This window comes from Xenopus laevis, chromosome 6S (genome assembly GCF_017654675.1).
Source record: "Xenopus laevis strain J_2021 chromosome 6S, Xenopus_laevis_v10.1, whole genome shotgun sequence".
Taxonomy (NCBI): domain Eukaryota; kingdom Metazoa; phylum Chordata; class Amphibia; order Anura; family Pipidae; genus Xenopus; species Xenopus laevis.
Genome location: NC_054382.1, coordinates 126,509,364 through 126,527,170, shown reverse-complemented (window position 1 = coordinate 126,527,170; position 17,807 = coordinate 126,509,364). Strand labels below are relative to the sequence as shown.

Genomic DNA, 17,807 nt, shown 5'->3' with positions numbered 1-17,807 from the left:
GCATCCAGCAAAATCACAGCACTGGAGTGATATCTAACCCAGTTATCTAACTGCAACTGCCAGCATCTAAAGGCCACCAGGGGAACGCCCAGTGTAAAATCTGGAGGGCCAGTGCCGGACTGGGAGGAAAAAGCAGCCTTGGGAGGAAAAAGCAGCCCTGGCAAAAGTACCAAAGCAGCCCGTGTATTCACGCGCATGATAAATATTTTCAACCCCAAGGTTAACAAGAACTGCTGTTTATTATTATATAGAGCAATGTTTCCTGGACCAAGCAGGGGTCAATTAGCATAGAATCCCCAGCATTATTATACAACGTATGTTGGAGTCCTGTGTGGAAGCAATTTCTAAAACCCAGACCCGACCCCGCAGCCCCAACCACAACCCGCATATTTACCCACTTCGATCCGCTACCTGACCCGGACCCGCAACCAGTGGCGTAACTACCGGGGGTGCAATTGGGCCAGGGTCCGCACCCCCTCAGGGCCCCCCGGCAGCTCGCGCCACTGTTCTAATGCGGCCGTTTCTGGCCGTACGGAGGGGGGCGGGGCCCGGCTGCACGTCCCGTGCCAGGGCCCGCCCCCCTCTCGTTACGGCTCTGCCCGCAACTGTCTTATCCGCAACCCGCCGACCACCATTAACAGGAAGTGGGGTTGCTGCAAACCGGCAGTAACGTCATCAAAAGTGGGAGGGGACAGAAACAAGTTTTGTAAAACCTTAAAAGGAGTAAAATATAGACAATATTACATAAGATAAGAAATCTAGATGAGACCCACATCTATACCCGCACCTGAAAATCCTCCCCTCATTCTGCCCTGCTTTTTTTGCGGGTAACACGTGGGTACCCGACCCGCTGCAGGACTCTAACTTATGTGCTGAAACTGCCTCTCACCCTAGTTCCTATCACGGCTATTCTTTTCATTGGATTAGTGGCCCTATACTTACAGTATATTCCCTCAGTCACTCATAAAAAGCAGCATTTTTTTCAACCACACAAACTAGAATGTTTTTAAAGTTTGGCCCTAGTTCCATGCCTGTGTGATTTTGAAGCCAGATCTGCAAAATGCAACTGCATCAACCCAGCACTTGGCAGGAACTCACCCCATACAGCATGGACCCCAAAAATAATACGTACAATCTGCTCTTTTTTGATTGGGCACTAAGGCTAAGTGGCAGGCAAAGTTGCACTGCTTTTGGATCTTAAGGTCCCCATAGACGCAACGAACTTTCGTTGGTTAACAACCGATTTTAGCGAAATCCGACCAATCCGTCAAATTATCGTGAAGTTATTGGGAATCGAACGATCGTACATCTTACGATTATTCATCCGACATCTGTCAGAAAATTGATTGGCCAGGTTAAAAAATCTTTATCGGTCCCAGTGCAATCTATCTGTGTTTGCAGGGCCAAGCAGGCAGCTCCCCTTTGTTTTCCTGGCAATATCGCCTGAAATGGTCTTTTTAGTTGATGGACAATTCGTACATTTAAACAATTGTTTCGAGATAATTGTGGTCTCACGATAAAAAAAAAGATCTTTTAAAAATCTTTACATCAATGGCCAGCTTAAAGGGCATGTAAAGTCTAAAATAGAATATGACTAGAAATGCTGTATTTTGTATACTAAATATAAATATGAACTTACTGCACCACAAGCCTAATCAAACAAATAATTTATGCTTTCAAAGTTGGCTACAGGGGGTCACCATCTTGTAACTTTGTTATACATCTTTGCAAGACTAAGACTGTGCACATGCTCAGTGTGGTCTGGGCTGCTTAGGGATTGTCATAAACAAAGCTGCTTGAGTTCTGCATGGCTGGGAAGTAAGGCGGGGGCTCCCCCTGCTGTTCATAAGTATGATTGTTTCCCTGCTCAGCAGTTAGGGACCGTCTGACAATTCCTATCCACAGCAGTAAATGAAGGGAGAATTTCACTGCATACAGTCAGGTTTCTTATAAAAACGGTACACATTTTTTAATTAAAGAATATTGGAGATAGGTTTCTTTTTCATTAAAGAAAGTAAAAATGGGATTTTATTTTTTTGCCTTTACATTTCCTTTAAGATTTTTAGGTAAGAGGCCAATTTACATTTTAAAGCAAACGGCCCACCAGCATTTGCCTGAACCCGCAGATGGCCAGTCCAGGCCTATGGAGGGCCAAAGCCAAGCCATTTCCAGTGTAGTACAGTAGATATATACATGTCCATTGTCATTGTATCTATATTGTTTAACTCCACTGGGGTCACAGGGCAAAATCCCTCTCTGCTCCACCCTAAAAGCAGCCTTGTCAGATGTTCAGGAAATTCAAGTTAATTAAGGACATGTGTGATTTGGAGAGGAGTGAGTTGACTAATAATAATGTGAGTCAGGCTTGTACAAAGGACACTGTTTACATTGGAAGTCCTCTGGCTCATAGAGAATGTTCTGTACTGTCACATGTCACATGATTGATCCAACAGTGCCCCAGTGCATGGTGGGTATTTCTGGTAGCTCTGGGCACAGGGATTCCATACAATTGCTCATTCCCAATAATATTTATTAGCTATATGGCTACAGTCACGTGATCCCTCTCTATACCACCTCCCTCCTTTCTAAACAGCCAGAAAGCAGAGCTTTAAAGGGCTGGTTCACCTTTTTAATATGTTACAGAATGACTTTTTTCTAAGCAGCTTTTCAATTGGTCTTCATTATTTTTTTAATAGCTGTTTAATTTCTTATTAAACTGTTTAATTTCTTATCCAGCTTTCAAAAGGGGGATATTCCAGAATAGAATGACCTATTCTAAGCAGCTTTTCAATTGGTCTTCATTATTCTAAATAGCTTTTTATTTGCCTTGTTCCGATGATTCTTTCCAGCTTTCAAATAGGGGTCATTCCACAATTGGCATATTCTAAGCAGCTTTTCAATTGGTCTTAATTATTTTTTTAAATAGCATTTAATTTGTCTTTTTCTTCTGATTCTTTCCAGCTATCAAATGGGGGTCATTCCAGAATAGAATGACCTATTCTAAGCAGCTTTTCAATTGGTCTTAATGCCTTTTTCTTACTCTTTCCAGCTTTCAAATGGGGATCACGGACGCCATCTAAAAAAACAAAAAAAACAAATGCTCTGTAAGGCTACAACTGTATTGTTATTGCTATTTTTTTTATATCCAGGCCCTCTCCTATTCATATTCAATTCTTATTCAAACCAATGCATGGTTTCTAGGACTCTAGCAACCAGATGGCTAAAACTGCAAACGGGAGAGCTGCTGAATAAAAAGCTAAATAACTCAAAAACCACAAATAATAAAAAATGAAAACCAATGGAAAATTGTCACAGAACATCACTCTCTACATCACACTAAAAGTTCACTCAAAGGTGAACCACCCCTTTAACAGTAAACGTATAAATGAGTTGGTTTGGGCAAATTGTGCACCTTTCATTATGATACCCTAAATGAGTAGTTTATTGACAGTCTCCATGATCTATATCTGTGTGGGGCTCAGCCAATATCTCATATAAACCCCATATGGGGGGATAAAGGACTGGATCTGTCTGACGTGACTCTCCTGGGCAGCTAAATTAGACTAAAAAAAGCCAAAAAACAAGTAAAAAGCACAACCATTTCAGCCATGGAAAATGGAAAAACATGTTTTTTCCAAAACGCATCAGTTAATAGTGCTGATTCTGCTTCAGCAGAATTCTGCACTGAAATCCATTTCTCAAAAGAGCAAACAGATTTTTTTATATTCAATTTTGAAATCTGACATGGGGCTAGACATATTGTCAGTTTCCCAGCTGCCCCAGTCATGTGACTTGTGCCTGCGCTTTAGGATGGAATTACTTTCTGGCAGGCTATTTCTCCTACTTAATGTAACTGAATGTGTCTCAGTGGGACTTGGCTTTTACTATTAAGTGCTGTTTTTAGATCTTCCAGAGAACTGTTATCTTGTGTTAGGGAGCTGCTATCTGGTTACCTTCCCATTGTTCTGTTGTTAGGCTGCTGTGGAGGGGGTGATATCACTCCATCTTGCAGTACAGCAGTAAAGAGTGATTGACGTTTATCAGAGCACACGTCACATGACTGGAGGCAGCTGGAAAATTGACAATATGTACTCTAGCCCCATGTCAGATTTCAAAATTGAATATAACAAAATCTGTTTGCTCTTTTGAAAAACGGATTTCAGTGCAGCATTCTGCTGGAGTAGCACTATTAGTTGATGCGTTTTTAAAAAAACATGTTTTCCCATGACAGTATCCCTTTAAAGGGGTTGTTTCCCTTTAGATTAACTTTTAGTATGATGTAGGGAGTGATATTCTAAGACCATTTGCAATTGGTTTTCATTTTTTTTATATTCTATAACATACCAAAAGTAAACTTAAAGGTGAACCACCCCTTTAACCCTTGTGTTTCCTACTTCACTTCGTCAGGCTTCTGATGAAGTGACGTATTGGTCACGAAACGCGTCAAGCTATTCTCCCTGCCCGCTTGCATATACTGTTTTAATCTGGATCAATAAAGACGAACTTTTATTTCATATTTGGTTCCACTTTGGAAGATTTTTCCTGGTCGCCACCCTTTCGTTTGTACCACCATGAGATGTAGTTTCTCTCTAACACCCTGTGATGTTACTGGAACAGATCTTTTAGGAGGGGGGGGACAAGCTCATCCACTAAAGGAAGATATTATTTATCTAAGTGAAAACCACAAAACTGTGCAGGTTACAGACACAAATCTATCTGTAACGAGTAGCTGCCTCGCTTATACCATCAGCAGTGCCGGCACATTCTTGTTAAACTTACAAATTTCTCTAAAGCTTTCCTCCTAAATGTTTGAGCTCCGACAAAATTATTCGCAGATTTACTATGACAGCATCAGAGCATTTATTTCATTCTATTCTACTGGATAACACAATGCTGCCACCTAGTGGAAATAACCAAAAACTGCCCGAGTGAATGTGGTAAACTTGTATCAATGGAGGACCCCCAGTCAGAGACTGCACTTAAAATCATTTGCTTTACTATTCTACCTCTTCTACTATTCATTGGTTGGTATGTGTTAGCACTGGTGCCAATTTGCACATGCTCACCTTATTTTCCTTAAAGGGGGAACTATTGTGAAAATGGAAATTTAATATCAGCTTCAGCACACTGACATAAGAAGTTTTCTAAATAAAATCAATTAAATATTCTGTACCGTTTTTGAAATAATCTTCACTATTCCTCTCTCAGCATCTGTTTCTCTTCATTCTCTCTTCATGCAGTAGTTGGGTGTCAGATATTCATTGACAGTTAGATCCAATATATCTTATAGGGGGCCTCCTTTTGCCTATAAGATGTATTAGAGCTCACTCTATTAAACTCACCAGACATCATGTCTCTCTACATGCAGAATTTGTGCAAAAGGCAGTTATTTTTTTAGATTTTGTTTGTACTGGAATCAGTACAGTACAGTGCTGCATGAAAGAGCTTGAAATTCCCACTTATCTGGAAAACCCCAGGTTCCAAGCTTTCTGGATAACAGATCCCATAGCAACAAACGTGAAGCTTTGATTGCAGCAGTCATTGTACTATAGCCCTTGCATACTATACATCATCTTGAAAAGTATTCAGACCCTTCTCTGGGTCTGAGAGAGGGCTATAGGGAGGGTGTATCCCTCCCGAAACGTTAATACTGTTGGTGATATAAAAATAAAAAACAGGAGTTATTTCCCCAACTGCAGCAAATTGTGTGTGTGAATCCGTGAACAAAAGTTGCTGTTGCTGTGGGACCTTGCCGGGTCAACGGAGGCCCAGCACCACCATTGCAGTAGGAGTGAATTACAGGAGTGCGGTTGATTTAACGCATTTATAGAGTCAGATCAGCAGGGTTAGAGAGCTGACCGATACTGCCCGCACTTAACTCCTCATACACTAAGGTAGACCAGCTTGAAATCTACAACTATATAACTATACAGGTATGGGATCCATAACCCGGAAACCCATTATCCAGAAAGCTCAGAATTAGTGAAAGGCTGTCTCCCATAGACCCAATTTTAGCCAAATAATAAATTTTTTTTTAAATAATTTCCTTTTTCTCTGTAATAATAAAACAGTAACTTGTACTTGATCCCAACTAAGATATAATTAATCCTTATTGGAAGCAAAACCAGCCTATTGGGTTTATTTAATGTTTACATGATTTTCCAGTAGACTTAAGGTATGAAGATCCAAATTATAGAAAGATCCGTTATATGGAAAGCACCAGGTTCCGAGCATTCTGGATAACAGTTCCCATATCAAGGGTCGAATTAAAAATTAAAATTTTGAATTTTTCTAGTTTTTATATGGCCAAAACTGACAAATTCGACTAGGGAGTGATTCAAATTCGAGTTTGAGAGTTTTTCAAAAAATTCAAATTCGATTTGCAAGATTTATCATACTCTGGCCCTCTAAGATCTCGAATTCAACCATTCGCCACCTAAAACCTGCCGAATTGCTGCTTAAGTCAATGAGAGACGTCCTCGGATCACTTTGGGGTTGTTTGCAGCCTTCCAGACATTGAATTTTTTTTTTGGATAAAAAAACTCGAATCGAGTTTTTAAAACTTGATTCGAATTCGATTCAAGTTTTCGGGTCGATCCTATTCACCCAAGTTTTGAAAATGTTTTTCGAGATTTGTATTTTGATTTCATGGGAGTTTCATGGGAGAAAGAAAGAGGCTGCTCTGATGTTCTTCTGCTTAGGAAAAAAAAAAACCTTTCTCAAATCTTCCCTAAGCAGAAGAACATCAGAGCAGCCTCTTTCTTTCTCCTGACAACTTCCTTGACTACTTGGTGGTCAGACTGGTGGGAAACTGACCAGCAGGTGGCGCTGTTGTAACAAAATTTATTCATATTAACAGCACATGTATCCCTTAATATCTTGGAATAAAACCAAAATAAATAATGAAAGTACTAAGCAAAAGTGCTTAGAATAGCAACCTCATCAACTTTAAAGGTTTACTTATCCTTTAAAGGAACCAGGAGTGTTTTTTGGAGCTGATAACATGCGGGGGCGCTGCTGCCTGAGGCGAGAGTCTTGTCTCATTGGTGCAGCGCCCCTGAGCAATCCATGCCCCAATTTTCGAGTGGCCCCAGGGGACAGGAGGCAGACTGCATACAAAGGAACAACTGCACAGTAGTGCCAATATATATATTATATCAGCAGAAATTCTGAGATGATTGAAATGCTTTAATACAACGTTTCCTCCAGGTCTGTTAATCAGCTGCTTCCTGCTACACTGTTTCAAGAGTCAGAACCACCGGTGCACAGATTGTAAACAGACAGATGTTGCTTTCATCACACAACTGCAGAACCACTGGCAATGTGCAATTAACAGGCAGCCATGATATAGATTTTAGCTGGGGTTGAGCAGGTTCCCAGTGAGGAGAGAACAGGAGGATCCCAGTAGCAGAGTTGAAGACTGATTGGAGGGGAGAGAGATGGGAGTCAGGAAGAGCAGTTGGGAGGAGATTGCAATAGTCTCAACGGGATAGGATAAGGCATACCTCCCAACTGTCCCTTTTTCGGAGGGACAGTCCCTCTTTTGACAGCTCAACCCGCAGTCCCTCGTTTGTACTGGAAAGTCCCTCTTTTCTCTGCACTGAACAGCCAGAAAAAGAAACAAAGTTTCTCACTTAATTGGCTTTTAGCAGAGAGCCCAGAACAGGTAACAGGTGCAAATAAGATACTTTGTAACAATTTTGAGACACAAAAAACAGTTTAGATAAGGAGAAATATTTTCAAACTTTCATAACCTGCCAAATTTTGTAAAAAAAAACCATGGTAATTAGGGGGTGTGGCCACAGAAAGGGGTGTGGTCAAAAAATTGCTGCGCTACGTGCGGGAAAAAAATTTTTGTCCCTCTTTTTACTTCCAAAATGTTGGGAGGTATGGATAAGGGCAGGGATTAGTTGGCTGTTGTTTGTGAAAGAAACAGGTGTGTTGGTGATATTGTGGAGGAAGAATGTCCCGCTTTAATGACATTACAAGAAACATTACACGTTATACACTGAGTTTTCTAATAGACAAAACAAACTTTATCGTTAATAAAAAAACAACAAACCATCCAGGGGGCAAGAAGTCCGAATATTGAGCCAAAACTGCTCATTTCTACCTGATATACAAGGTTATCAGTCTCCCCGAGCAACTGCAACACACGGCTGTGCCGCGGCCACTGGGGATTCTGGGAGCTGTAGTACAACAAGAACAGGAGAACCTCGGCTTAAACAACGCTCCCAACCCCAAATATGTACTGTGTAATAAGCACCCCTCGTTCCCATCTCAAATAGCGACTCAAACTTCATATTATTTAATGTACCAACCTCCCGCACTCACACAAGTACCGCCCACTACCCTCCTTCCTGTTTCCCCGCTCTCCGAACGCCCCGCCTACCCCTACATCAGTTACTATGGCAGGGGGCGTCCCTGGAACGTCATCAACATTGGCCGCCGAGGCACGTGACGGCTGTGCTTTGGCAGGTCATGTGACAGGCAGCTGAGGGTTCTGCGGGTGTGCCATGGCAGATCTCTTCGGTACTGGGTATTGGGCGCTGGATACCATGGCAACTGCTCGGCCCTGATGCACTGTGGGAAAGAGGAAGAGGACCCCAACGTTCCCTTTACAGCAGAGACCCCCCCCGGTAAGGCTGCTCCTGAGATCTGTCCATGCCTGTCACTGCTATTTCCTTCTTAGCTGTTTCCTTCTCACTTGTTTCCTACTTAGCTATTTCCTACTGAGCTGTTTCCCACTTGGCTGTTTCCTTCTTAGCTGTTTCCTACTCGGCTGTTTCCTTCTTGGCTGTTTCCTACTTGGCTGTTTCCTACTCGGCTGTTTCCTTCTTGGCTGTTTCCTACTTAGCTGTTTCCTACTTGGCTGTTTCCTACTTGGCTGTTTCCTACTTGGCTGTTTCCTACTTGGCTGTTTCCTCCTTGGCTGTTTCCCTCTTAGCTGTTTCCCTCTTAGCTGTTTCCCTCTTGGCTGTTTCCCTCTTGGCTGTTTCCTCCTTGGCTGTTTCCTCCTTGGCTGTTTCCTCCTTGGCTGTTTCCTACTTGGCTGTTTTCTGTTTCCTACTTGGCTGTTTCCTACTTGGCTGTTTCCTCCTTGGCTGTTTCCTCCTTGGCTGTTTCCTCCTTGGCTGTTTCCTCCTTGGCTGTTTTCTACTTGGCTGTTTCCTACTTGGCTGTTTCCTACTTGGCTGGTCCTACTTGGCTGTTTCCTACTTGGCTGTTTCCTACTTGGCTGTTTCCTACTTGGCTGTTTCCTACTTGGCTGTTTCCTACTTGGCTGTTTCCTACTTGGCTGTTTCCTACTTGGCTGTTTCCTACTTGGCTTCCTATACACATAGATGGGGCTGGAGTACAGACTCTGCAACAACTAAGGGACTAGAGCAGATGCCTCTCTGCACGGGGGGGGGGGGGTGGATAAAGGTGAAAAGGAATCTCAGCAAAATCTTTACTGCAAATCCCACATGAACGAGGAAGTTCCCTTTTAAGTCAACTGTAAATGAGTTAAAGATGGGCTTCTTGTAAGCTGCTTTTCAGTTGGTCGTTTTTTTATATCTTAGGAGGATTTTGAATGAATTGGCCTTCCTATTCCTCCAACTGTACATACTAAAAAAAAAATCATAGTTGTCCTCATTTTGTTATTGTTTGTTTTTATATTTGGCTTCTCTGCTATTCATCAGGGTAAGTAAAGCCCCAGCAACCAAATAGCTGTTACAATTGCAAACTTGACAGCTGCAGAAAGGAAAATGTAAATAATTCCAAAACCACAAAAACAAAATAAAACACTATGACCAAAATACCGTCTGTTTACTACGCATGTGCAAATCGTGAAACAGTGGGCATCCGAGGGCCACTCTTAAAGCTGCACTTAACAAGATTTTGAAGCCAGATTCACTTCTTGTCACTTTTGGTGCCACAGAAGAGCTGATCAAACTAATTACCAGTCCACTGAGAATCCCCTGTGAATGAGCCACTCAAAGGGTTGCTGCTTAAAGTCACAGTAACTCCAAAATTTGACATTTTTGTAAGTAATTTATTTATAATGTACTTAAAATGTTGTGTTTTCTTCAGAAAGGCTAATATAGTTTATATAAGGAAGCTGCTGAGTAACCACGGGGGCAGCCATTCCAAGCTCAAAAAAGGAGAAAAGGCACAGCTAGAAATTGTACATCAAATATTACTTTAAAACACTTTAATTTTTTGTTACTGTTCCCTTAAATATAGGTTATAAAGGAAGAGGAGGGGTAATGTCATCGAAAATAGCCCAACTTTCAAATTTGTGCTTTAGAATGGCAAAATATAAACATATGTATTAAAAAAAAAATAAAACAATAGGTAGACCTTAACTTCAACACAAGTCTATATATTGTAACAATTTTTACAGCCCCTTTAAAAAGACTTTTTATGTTCCAGCTTGTCGGATATATTTGCTTCTAACTTTTGGTGCTGCGGAGTGTGAGCAAAATGGTTGATTTCCTGGCAGAGAATAACCTCTGTGGCCAAGCCATTCTGCGCATTGTGTCCCGAGGAAACGCCATCATAGCAGAACTCTTACGGCTCTCGGAATTTGTCCCCAGTGTGTTCCGGCTTAAAGACAAAGCAGATCAGCAGAAATATGGAGAGATCATATTCGATTTTAGTTACTTCAAGGTAAAGAGCTTTCATTCATTCTTATGTTTTTTTGGTGGGAGAAATGATATAAAAGGAAGCAGGTTCTCAAATGATCCACCATCCTGCACAGGCTCTAGGTCTAAGTGAGCCTGGGCATCTTGCTGGAAAGGCTTTACAGCATCAGTATGACAAGGGTAATCATTAGAAGGGCTTTGATTTAGGGATGCAACGAATCCAGTATTCGGTTCGGGATTCAGCCTTTTTCAGCAGGATTCGGGCGAATCCTTCTGCCCGGCCGAACCGAATCCAAATTTGCATATGTAAATTAGGGGCAGGGAGACAAATCATGTGAATTTTTGTCACAAAACAAGGAAGTAAAAAATGTTTCCGCTAATTTGCATATGCAAATTAGGATTCAGTTCGGTATTCGGCCTAATCTTTTGAGAAGGATTCAGGGGCTCGGCCGAATCCAAAATAGTGGATTCGATGCATCCCTACTTTGATTAAAAGATTGTTAAAGGAAACATTGTTATACAGGTAAAGGATCTGTTACCCAGAAACCCATTATCCAGAAAGCTATGAATTACGGAAAAGGCCATCCCCCATAGACTTCATTTTATCCAAATAATCCAAATTTTAAAAAAGTATTTCCTTTTTCTCTGTACGGTAGAAACCCCATTTTACTTTAAAATACAATAGTTACTGGTTAATAACAAGGGTTAAACATTGCAGCATTAATGTTACATTATGTGGGGTATGTGCAAGATCTCTCTGTCAGTCACATTGCACAACCTAAATCAATAAGTGATCTGTGCAGACTAATTGGAATTGGCTATTTACAGGCAGAACCATATCGGGTTAGTATGTTAAACCTCTTTATTTCACTAACCGTAACAGACACAGAGGACAAACAGCAGTTTTTGGGAACATCAGGACAACATTTTTATGTAAAATCTGGGAAAACATTACTTAAAATCAGGGAAATGCACCCATTAAAATGCATTATAAATTGATGGGACCACAAAAACAAATGTAATATGTGGGGGAACTTAAAATCAGGGTACTTAAAATTAGGGATGCACCAAATCCACTTTTTGGGATTCGGCCGAATCCTTCATGAAAGATTTTGGCGAATACCAAACCGAATCCTAATTTGCATATGCAAATTAGAGGAGGGAAAGTAAAAGTTGGGATTTTTTTTAATGTCCTTGTTTTGTGACATAAAGTTACGTGATTTCCCTTTCATTTACATATGCAAATTCGGATTAGATTCGGCCGAATTCGAATCCTGTTGAAAAAGGCAGAATCCTGGATTCGGTGCATCCCTACTTAGAATCGAAGTTTCACTGTAGTTATAAAACAGTAGCTTGTACTTGATCCCAACTAAGATATAATTAATCCTTATTGGAAACAAATCCAGCCTTTTGGGTTTATTTCATGTTTACATGTGTTGTTAAAATGGTAAAAAAATAATAATAATTAAAAAAAAATAATGTTTATGTCTGCAGGGGCCTGAGCTCTGTGAGGGGAGACTGGAAGCCAAACCAGAGCTCCAGGATCTGGATGAAGAATTCCGTGAAAACAACATAGAAATACTCACAAGATTTTACTTGGCTTTTGAAAGTGTCCACAAGTATATTGTTGATTTGAACAGGTACCTCATTTTGAGATGAGCACCTTATGGGTTCCTTCTGTCTCCAAGCCTTGAGTTTAACATAAGAGCAGTGTTCCACCCAATGCACTCAGATCCCCATCCTCCCACCCACTTCCTGTCCCGCCTCTGCACTGCCCATGTCCCACCCCTGTCCCACCTGACTCCGCCCACTCCCACCTGACTTGCGTCCCCTTTTCCTCTCCACAGATAAGGAAGCGGCTGATCAGAATTGGAGGTTATATTAACTATAGAGGAAGCAGACCCCACAGTGCGGGCCCCCTGTTCCTGGGGCCCCCTACGACTGCAGGGTCTGCTTTCTCTATAGTTACGCCACTGCACATGCACACCAATACACTGGAAAAAGGGAAAACCAGTGTGTAGGGAACAGAGTAAAGAGAGCACATTCTTAGTATTAACAATAAGGAATCTCAAACACCTATTGGCAGACATTTTAAGGAATGCAATAACAGGACTTCCTCTTTTCTGAAGGTCAAAGGCATAGATAAAGTAATCTCTAACATAAGGGGTGGGAATATTTATTTATATTTAAAAATAGAAATCAAATGGATATTCTATTTAGGAACAAGGCAGCCACTTGGTTTAAATTTTGATGTTGATGTCTCTTGTTAAGTTTAATAGTCACTCTCTCTCTTTTTCTCTTTTTTTTCATTGTTTTTGTTATATTTATTTTGCATATCCATTTTGTATTTCCTATTTATTTTTGTCTTTAAAGGAGAACTAAACCCTAAAAATGAATATGGCTAAAAATGGCATATTTTATATAGTGAACTTATTGCACGAGGCTAAAGTCTCAGCTTGTCAATAGCAGCAATGATCCAGGACTTCAAACTTGTCACAGGGGGTCACCATCTTGGAAAGTGTCTGTGACACTCACATGCTCAGTGGGCTCTGATTGGCTGTTGAGAAGCTAAGCTTAGGGCTCGTCACTAATTATCCAGCAGAAAATGAGCTTCCCTGGCTGTAATATAAGCTGATGCTACAGGTTTGCTGATTATTAAATTCTGATGCTAATTGCACTGGTTTCTGTGCTGCCATGTAGTAATTATCTGTATTAATTACTAATCAGCCTTATATTGTGACATTTCTATTCTATGTGTACTGTATATTGTGAGTGGGTCCCTAAGCTCAGTAAGTGACAGCAGCACAGAGCATGTGCAGTGAATCAGCAGAAAAGAAGATGGGGAGCTACTGGGGCATCTTTGGAGACACAGATCTTCCCTGAAAGGACTGTTGTTGCCTTGGGCTGGTACAGAAGCACAATGTACAAGATTTCTAGCTACTTCTTTAGTTAGGCTTTAGTTGTCCTTTAAACCTTGGGGGTGTTCAAACATGCTCCATTGGACTGACTTTCTTATGATTGGTACATTAGTAGCTCCACCCACACATTTCCCATTGGCTGCTTTTCTTTTAAATACCATGTACTCAGTGTTCAGCATATGACTGTGTCCTTGGAGACACAAAACGCATCAGGCCCTTCCTTTTAATTATGGAAAATAAAATGTGATTTTTTTTTTTTTTTTTACTTTGACAATCCGGCTCCAACTTCTCTACTCGGTGCTACACTGGTTCTGGTTTATCCATGCACAAGGATGGATGCGCTCTACTGGAGCTGTCTGGGAACTAAGTTATGGGGGGCTGTACGTTTAACAGACATAGGACTTCTGTTAAGAGGAAAAAGGCATTTTATAAACATAAATACATGGGTTTATATCATTGTTGTTTAAACTGCCACAGTTTAGAACTAAATGTCCTATAATATTAAATAGGATTCAGTATCGTCATGTAACACTGAGCTGAATATCAGGTTTGCACTACCTCTCTGCCCTGTCTCTTTGTTGTTTGTGCCTTAACTAAGAATATTTCACATTCTGCTGCTGTTCATTTCAGGTATTTGGAGGATCTTAATGAAGGAATTTACATTCAGCAAACCTTGGAAACGGTGCTTCTGAATGAGGATGGGAAACAGCTGCTGGTGTGTAATGGCCGTGGGCTTTTAATTATTGTAGAACATTTGCTGATGCAAAGAAAAATGTGATTTTTGTTTTATACAATCCTTTTACCTTCATTACCAGGGAACCAACTTGCCAGTATTGTATCCATGAGGAGCACAAGCCTTGAGTGCATAGACATTTTGGGACTAGTACCAGATGTTCTCATTGTTCAAGACATGCATGAACACACATTATAGGTTCCAAAAGATAATATAAAGCTTGGAGGGGTCCGAATTGCCAGTCCAAACTGAGGCAGTATAAGGGACTTGCTCCAGTTTCCAAAGCATCATTATATTTCAAATACACCAAAATAATGTCCCAATTCTCATAAAAAGTAAAAATGCAAGTTTTATTCAATCAATAGTAAAAATGACAAACATACTGACCCCGTATGATCCGGATAAAGGAACATTTAAGTGAAATCAGAAATCCACGAGCATCGGAGAAGAGCAATATTACCAGACATATCTCGCAGTGTAATGGTGGGCATACCTCATACTTTTCAGCTTTTCAGAGTGAGATTAGGGGAGGAGACCTTATGAATTTATTGCCAAGGAGGGAGGTATTTTGGATTTTCCATCTACAAACAAGATTACCTTTAGGTTTAAATTATGAATTCAATGTTACATGTTATACTTAATTTTTAGCTAAGTTTAGTGATGCGATTGGTTTATGTATATTTACATCAATAACTCTTAAGGGTAAAACAATGAGTATGTCTTACATTGTACACTTTTTATAATTTGAATATTCTACAACAATGTGTAATTTTAGTGTTGGCAACTTAATTCCACTACTGTAATTATTAGTAATTTTTACCTAAATAGTATTCGTCAAATGGAAAAAGATTGGTGCCTCACAGGATAACATTTGCTGTTATATTTGCTTATACATGATACAGGGAACAAGATTGTTCCCTGTATATTGTAAACGAAAGAATTAACCTTAATATTGGTTTTATAAGTAAATGGGTGGGCAGGTTTTAAATTTTGGTATCGAGTAATTGCTGGCAGAAATTCCTATGATTAAGCACCGAAGGGTGTGAAACGCATGAGGTGGATCATACGTGGTCATTATGTTTGTAAATTTTTACTATTGATTGAATAAAACTTGTATATTTACTTTTTATGAGCATCGGGACATTTATAGGTAGCCACACACACACAGATATTATCATACAAAACAAAGTTTCATACGATATTTGGTGCATGTATAAAGGAAGATGAGCGAACCGATAACGGCAAAATACTCTATTGATTGACCAAGAATTTTGATTGCCTGCCTTCATTGGCCAGAGTTTACTGCTGAATCCTCAGATAAAGGTAGAACTATCTATCTGGTCGCAGGAAAGATTGGAATTGCTAAGTGGTGTCGCCACATGCATTCTCCAAATGGTTTGATTTCTCGCAGTGGAGATTTTGTTAATGTGGTGCCATTATTTAAAAAGAGTTCCTGTTCTCAGCCTTAAAACTATAGGCCTGTTAGTTTTAAATCAGTAGTAGGAAAGCTTTTGCACGGGGGTAATACTGGTTTATAGATCTTGCTAGTAATTGCCACTGAGGTGGCAGTGCATGTGATCTACTTAGACTTTGATACAGTACAGGTATGGAACCTATTATCCAAAATGCTCGGGACCAGGGGCTTTCTGGATAACAGAGCTTTCTGTTATTTGGATCTTCATACTTTTAAGTTTAATAGAAAATGAGTTAAACATTAAATAAACCCAATAGGCTGGTTTTGCTTCCAATAAGGATTAATTATATCTTAGTTGGGATCAAGTACAAGCTATTGTTTTATTATTACACAGAAAAAGGAAATCATTTAAAAAAAAAAATTGTATTACTTGGATAAATTGGAGGCTATGGGAGACGGCCTTTCCGTAAGTCAAAGCTTTCTGGATAATGGGTTTCCAGAGAACCGATCCCATACCTGTACCACACAGAAGGTAACTGATTAAATTAAGGAATATTGGCCTGGAACATAGAAGTTGTACTTGGATAGAGAACTGGCTGAAGGATAGATTACAAAGAGTGGTGGTTATTAGAAGACTTTCCAGTAGGACCAGTGGAGTACCACAGGGCTCTGTCCTTGGCCCTTTGCTTCTTAAAGGGCATGTAAAGGCAAAAAAAAAAAAATCCCATTTTTACTTTCTTTAAAAAAAGAAACCAACCTCCAATATACTTTAATTAAGAAATGTGTACCGTTTCTATAAGAAACCTGACTGTATGCAGTGAAATTCTCCCTTCATTTACTGCTGTGGATAGGAATTGTCAGACGGTCCCTAACTGCTCAGCAGGGAAACAATCATACTTATGAACAGCAGGGGGAGCCCCCACCTTACTTCCCAGCCATGCAGAACTCAAGCAGCTTTGTTTATGACGACCCCTAAGCAGCCCAGACCGCACTGAGCATGTGCACAGTCTTAGTCTTGCAAAGATGTATAACAAAGTTACAAGATGGTGACCCCCTGTAGCCAACTTTGAAAGCATAAATTATTTGTTTGATTAGGCTTGTGGTGCAGTAAGTTCATGTTTATATTAAGTATATAAAATACAGCATTTCTAGCCTTATTCTATTTTAGACTTTACATGCCCTTTAACTTGTGTTTTTTGGAGGGGCCACTCAGTGGTCTCTAAAGCACAAGCTTGCATAAAAAGGGCATAAACTGCCTTTTTTTTTTTTAGATCCAGGTTAGGCTTCCCACTTAACACATTATTGTCTGATCTCTACTTGATTTGTTTTAATGTTATTTTCTGTCCTGTTTCAACAGTGTGAGGCGCTGTATCTGTATGGCGTGATGCTGCTGGTAATAGACCAGAAGATCGAAGGGGAGGTGCGGGAGAGAATGCTGGTCTCATATTATAGATACAGGTAGGCATCACGGGGGAAATTCTAACATCACAGTAATGTTGCTTTGACATTTGTAAGAAAGACGCGGTAAGTCATTAGACCACCTACTGGCAAATATTTATAGTTATAAATTGTTATACTGTGTTTGCCATTTAAAGTGCCAACATATTGTGCAGCGCTGTAAAATAAATGTGGTTATACAAAGAAATCATATTAATTACATACATATAACATACAGTTACATACATAACCAGTACCTGTACAAAAGGTGAGGAAGGCCCTGCGCAAAAAAATGTTCAATTTAAAGGGGAAGGAAATGAGACACAAGGTGCGGGAGTGGGCAAGATCAAATATAAGCAGGTGAGAGATGTAGCATATGGTATTGCATTTGGTAGCTAAACAGAGTGAGGGTAGGCTTCTCTAAATAAATGCATTTTAAGAGATCTTTTGAAAGCAGAAGTTTGGGAGAAAGTCGGACAGACTGTGGGAGAGAATTCCAGAGGATGGGTGCAGCCCTTGCAAAGTCTTGAATGTGAGCATGTGAGGAGGTAATGAGAGAAGAGTTGAGTAGCAGGTCAGTAGAGGAGCGTAGTAAGCGGTTGGTGAGTATATAGAGATGAGTTCAAAGATGTAGGGAGGGGCAGAGTTATGAAGTGCTTTGAATGTCAGGGTCATTC

At 40.3% G+C, this 17,807-nt stretch overlaps 1 protein-coding gene across 4 annotated transcripts in view; it reads left to right on the top strand.

Moving 5' to 3' along the window:
• The first annotated feature begins 8,434 nt into the window (after positions 1-8,434).
• The window catches only part of washc5.S (WASH complex subunit 5 S homeolog), a 56,817-nt gene continuing 47,444 nt past the window's right edge, over positions 8,435-17,807 (top strand). For 2 of the 4 annotated variants that reach the window (XM_041568015.1, XM_018223956.2), the window contains exons 1-5: positions 8,435-8,639; positions 10,417-10,653; positions 12,123-12,268; positions 14,177-14,261; positions 17,051-17,151. In XM_041568015.1, coding sequence (XP_041423949.1) covers positions 10,468-10,653; positions 12,123-12,268; positions 14,177-14,261; positions 17,051-17,151 — 518 coding nt within the window. In that variant the 5' untranslated portion in view covers positions 8,435-8,639; positions 10,417-10,467. Of the gene's footprint in view, positions 8,640-10,006; positions 10,028-10,412; positions 10,654-12,122; positions 12,269-14,176; positions 14,262-17,050; positions 17,152-17,807 lie in introns of those variants that run through there. The other 2 variants (XM_018223957.2, XM_018223958.2) reach the window with 2 other exon arrangements.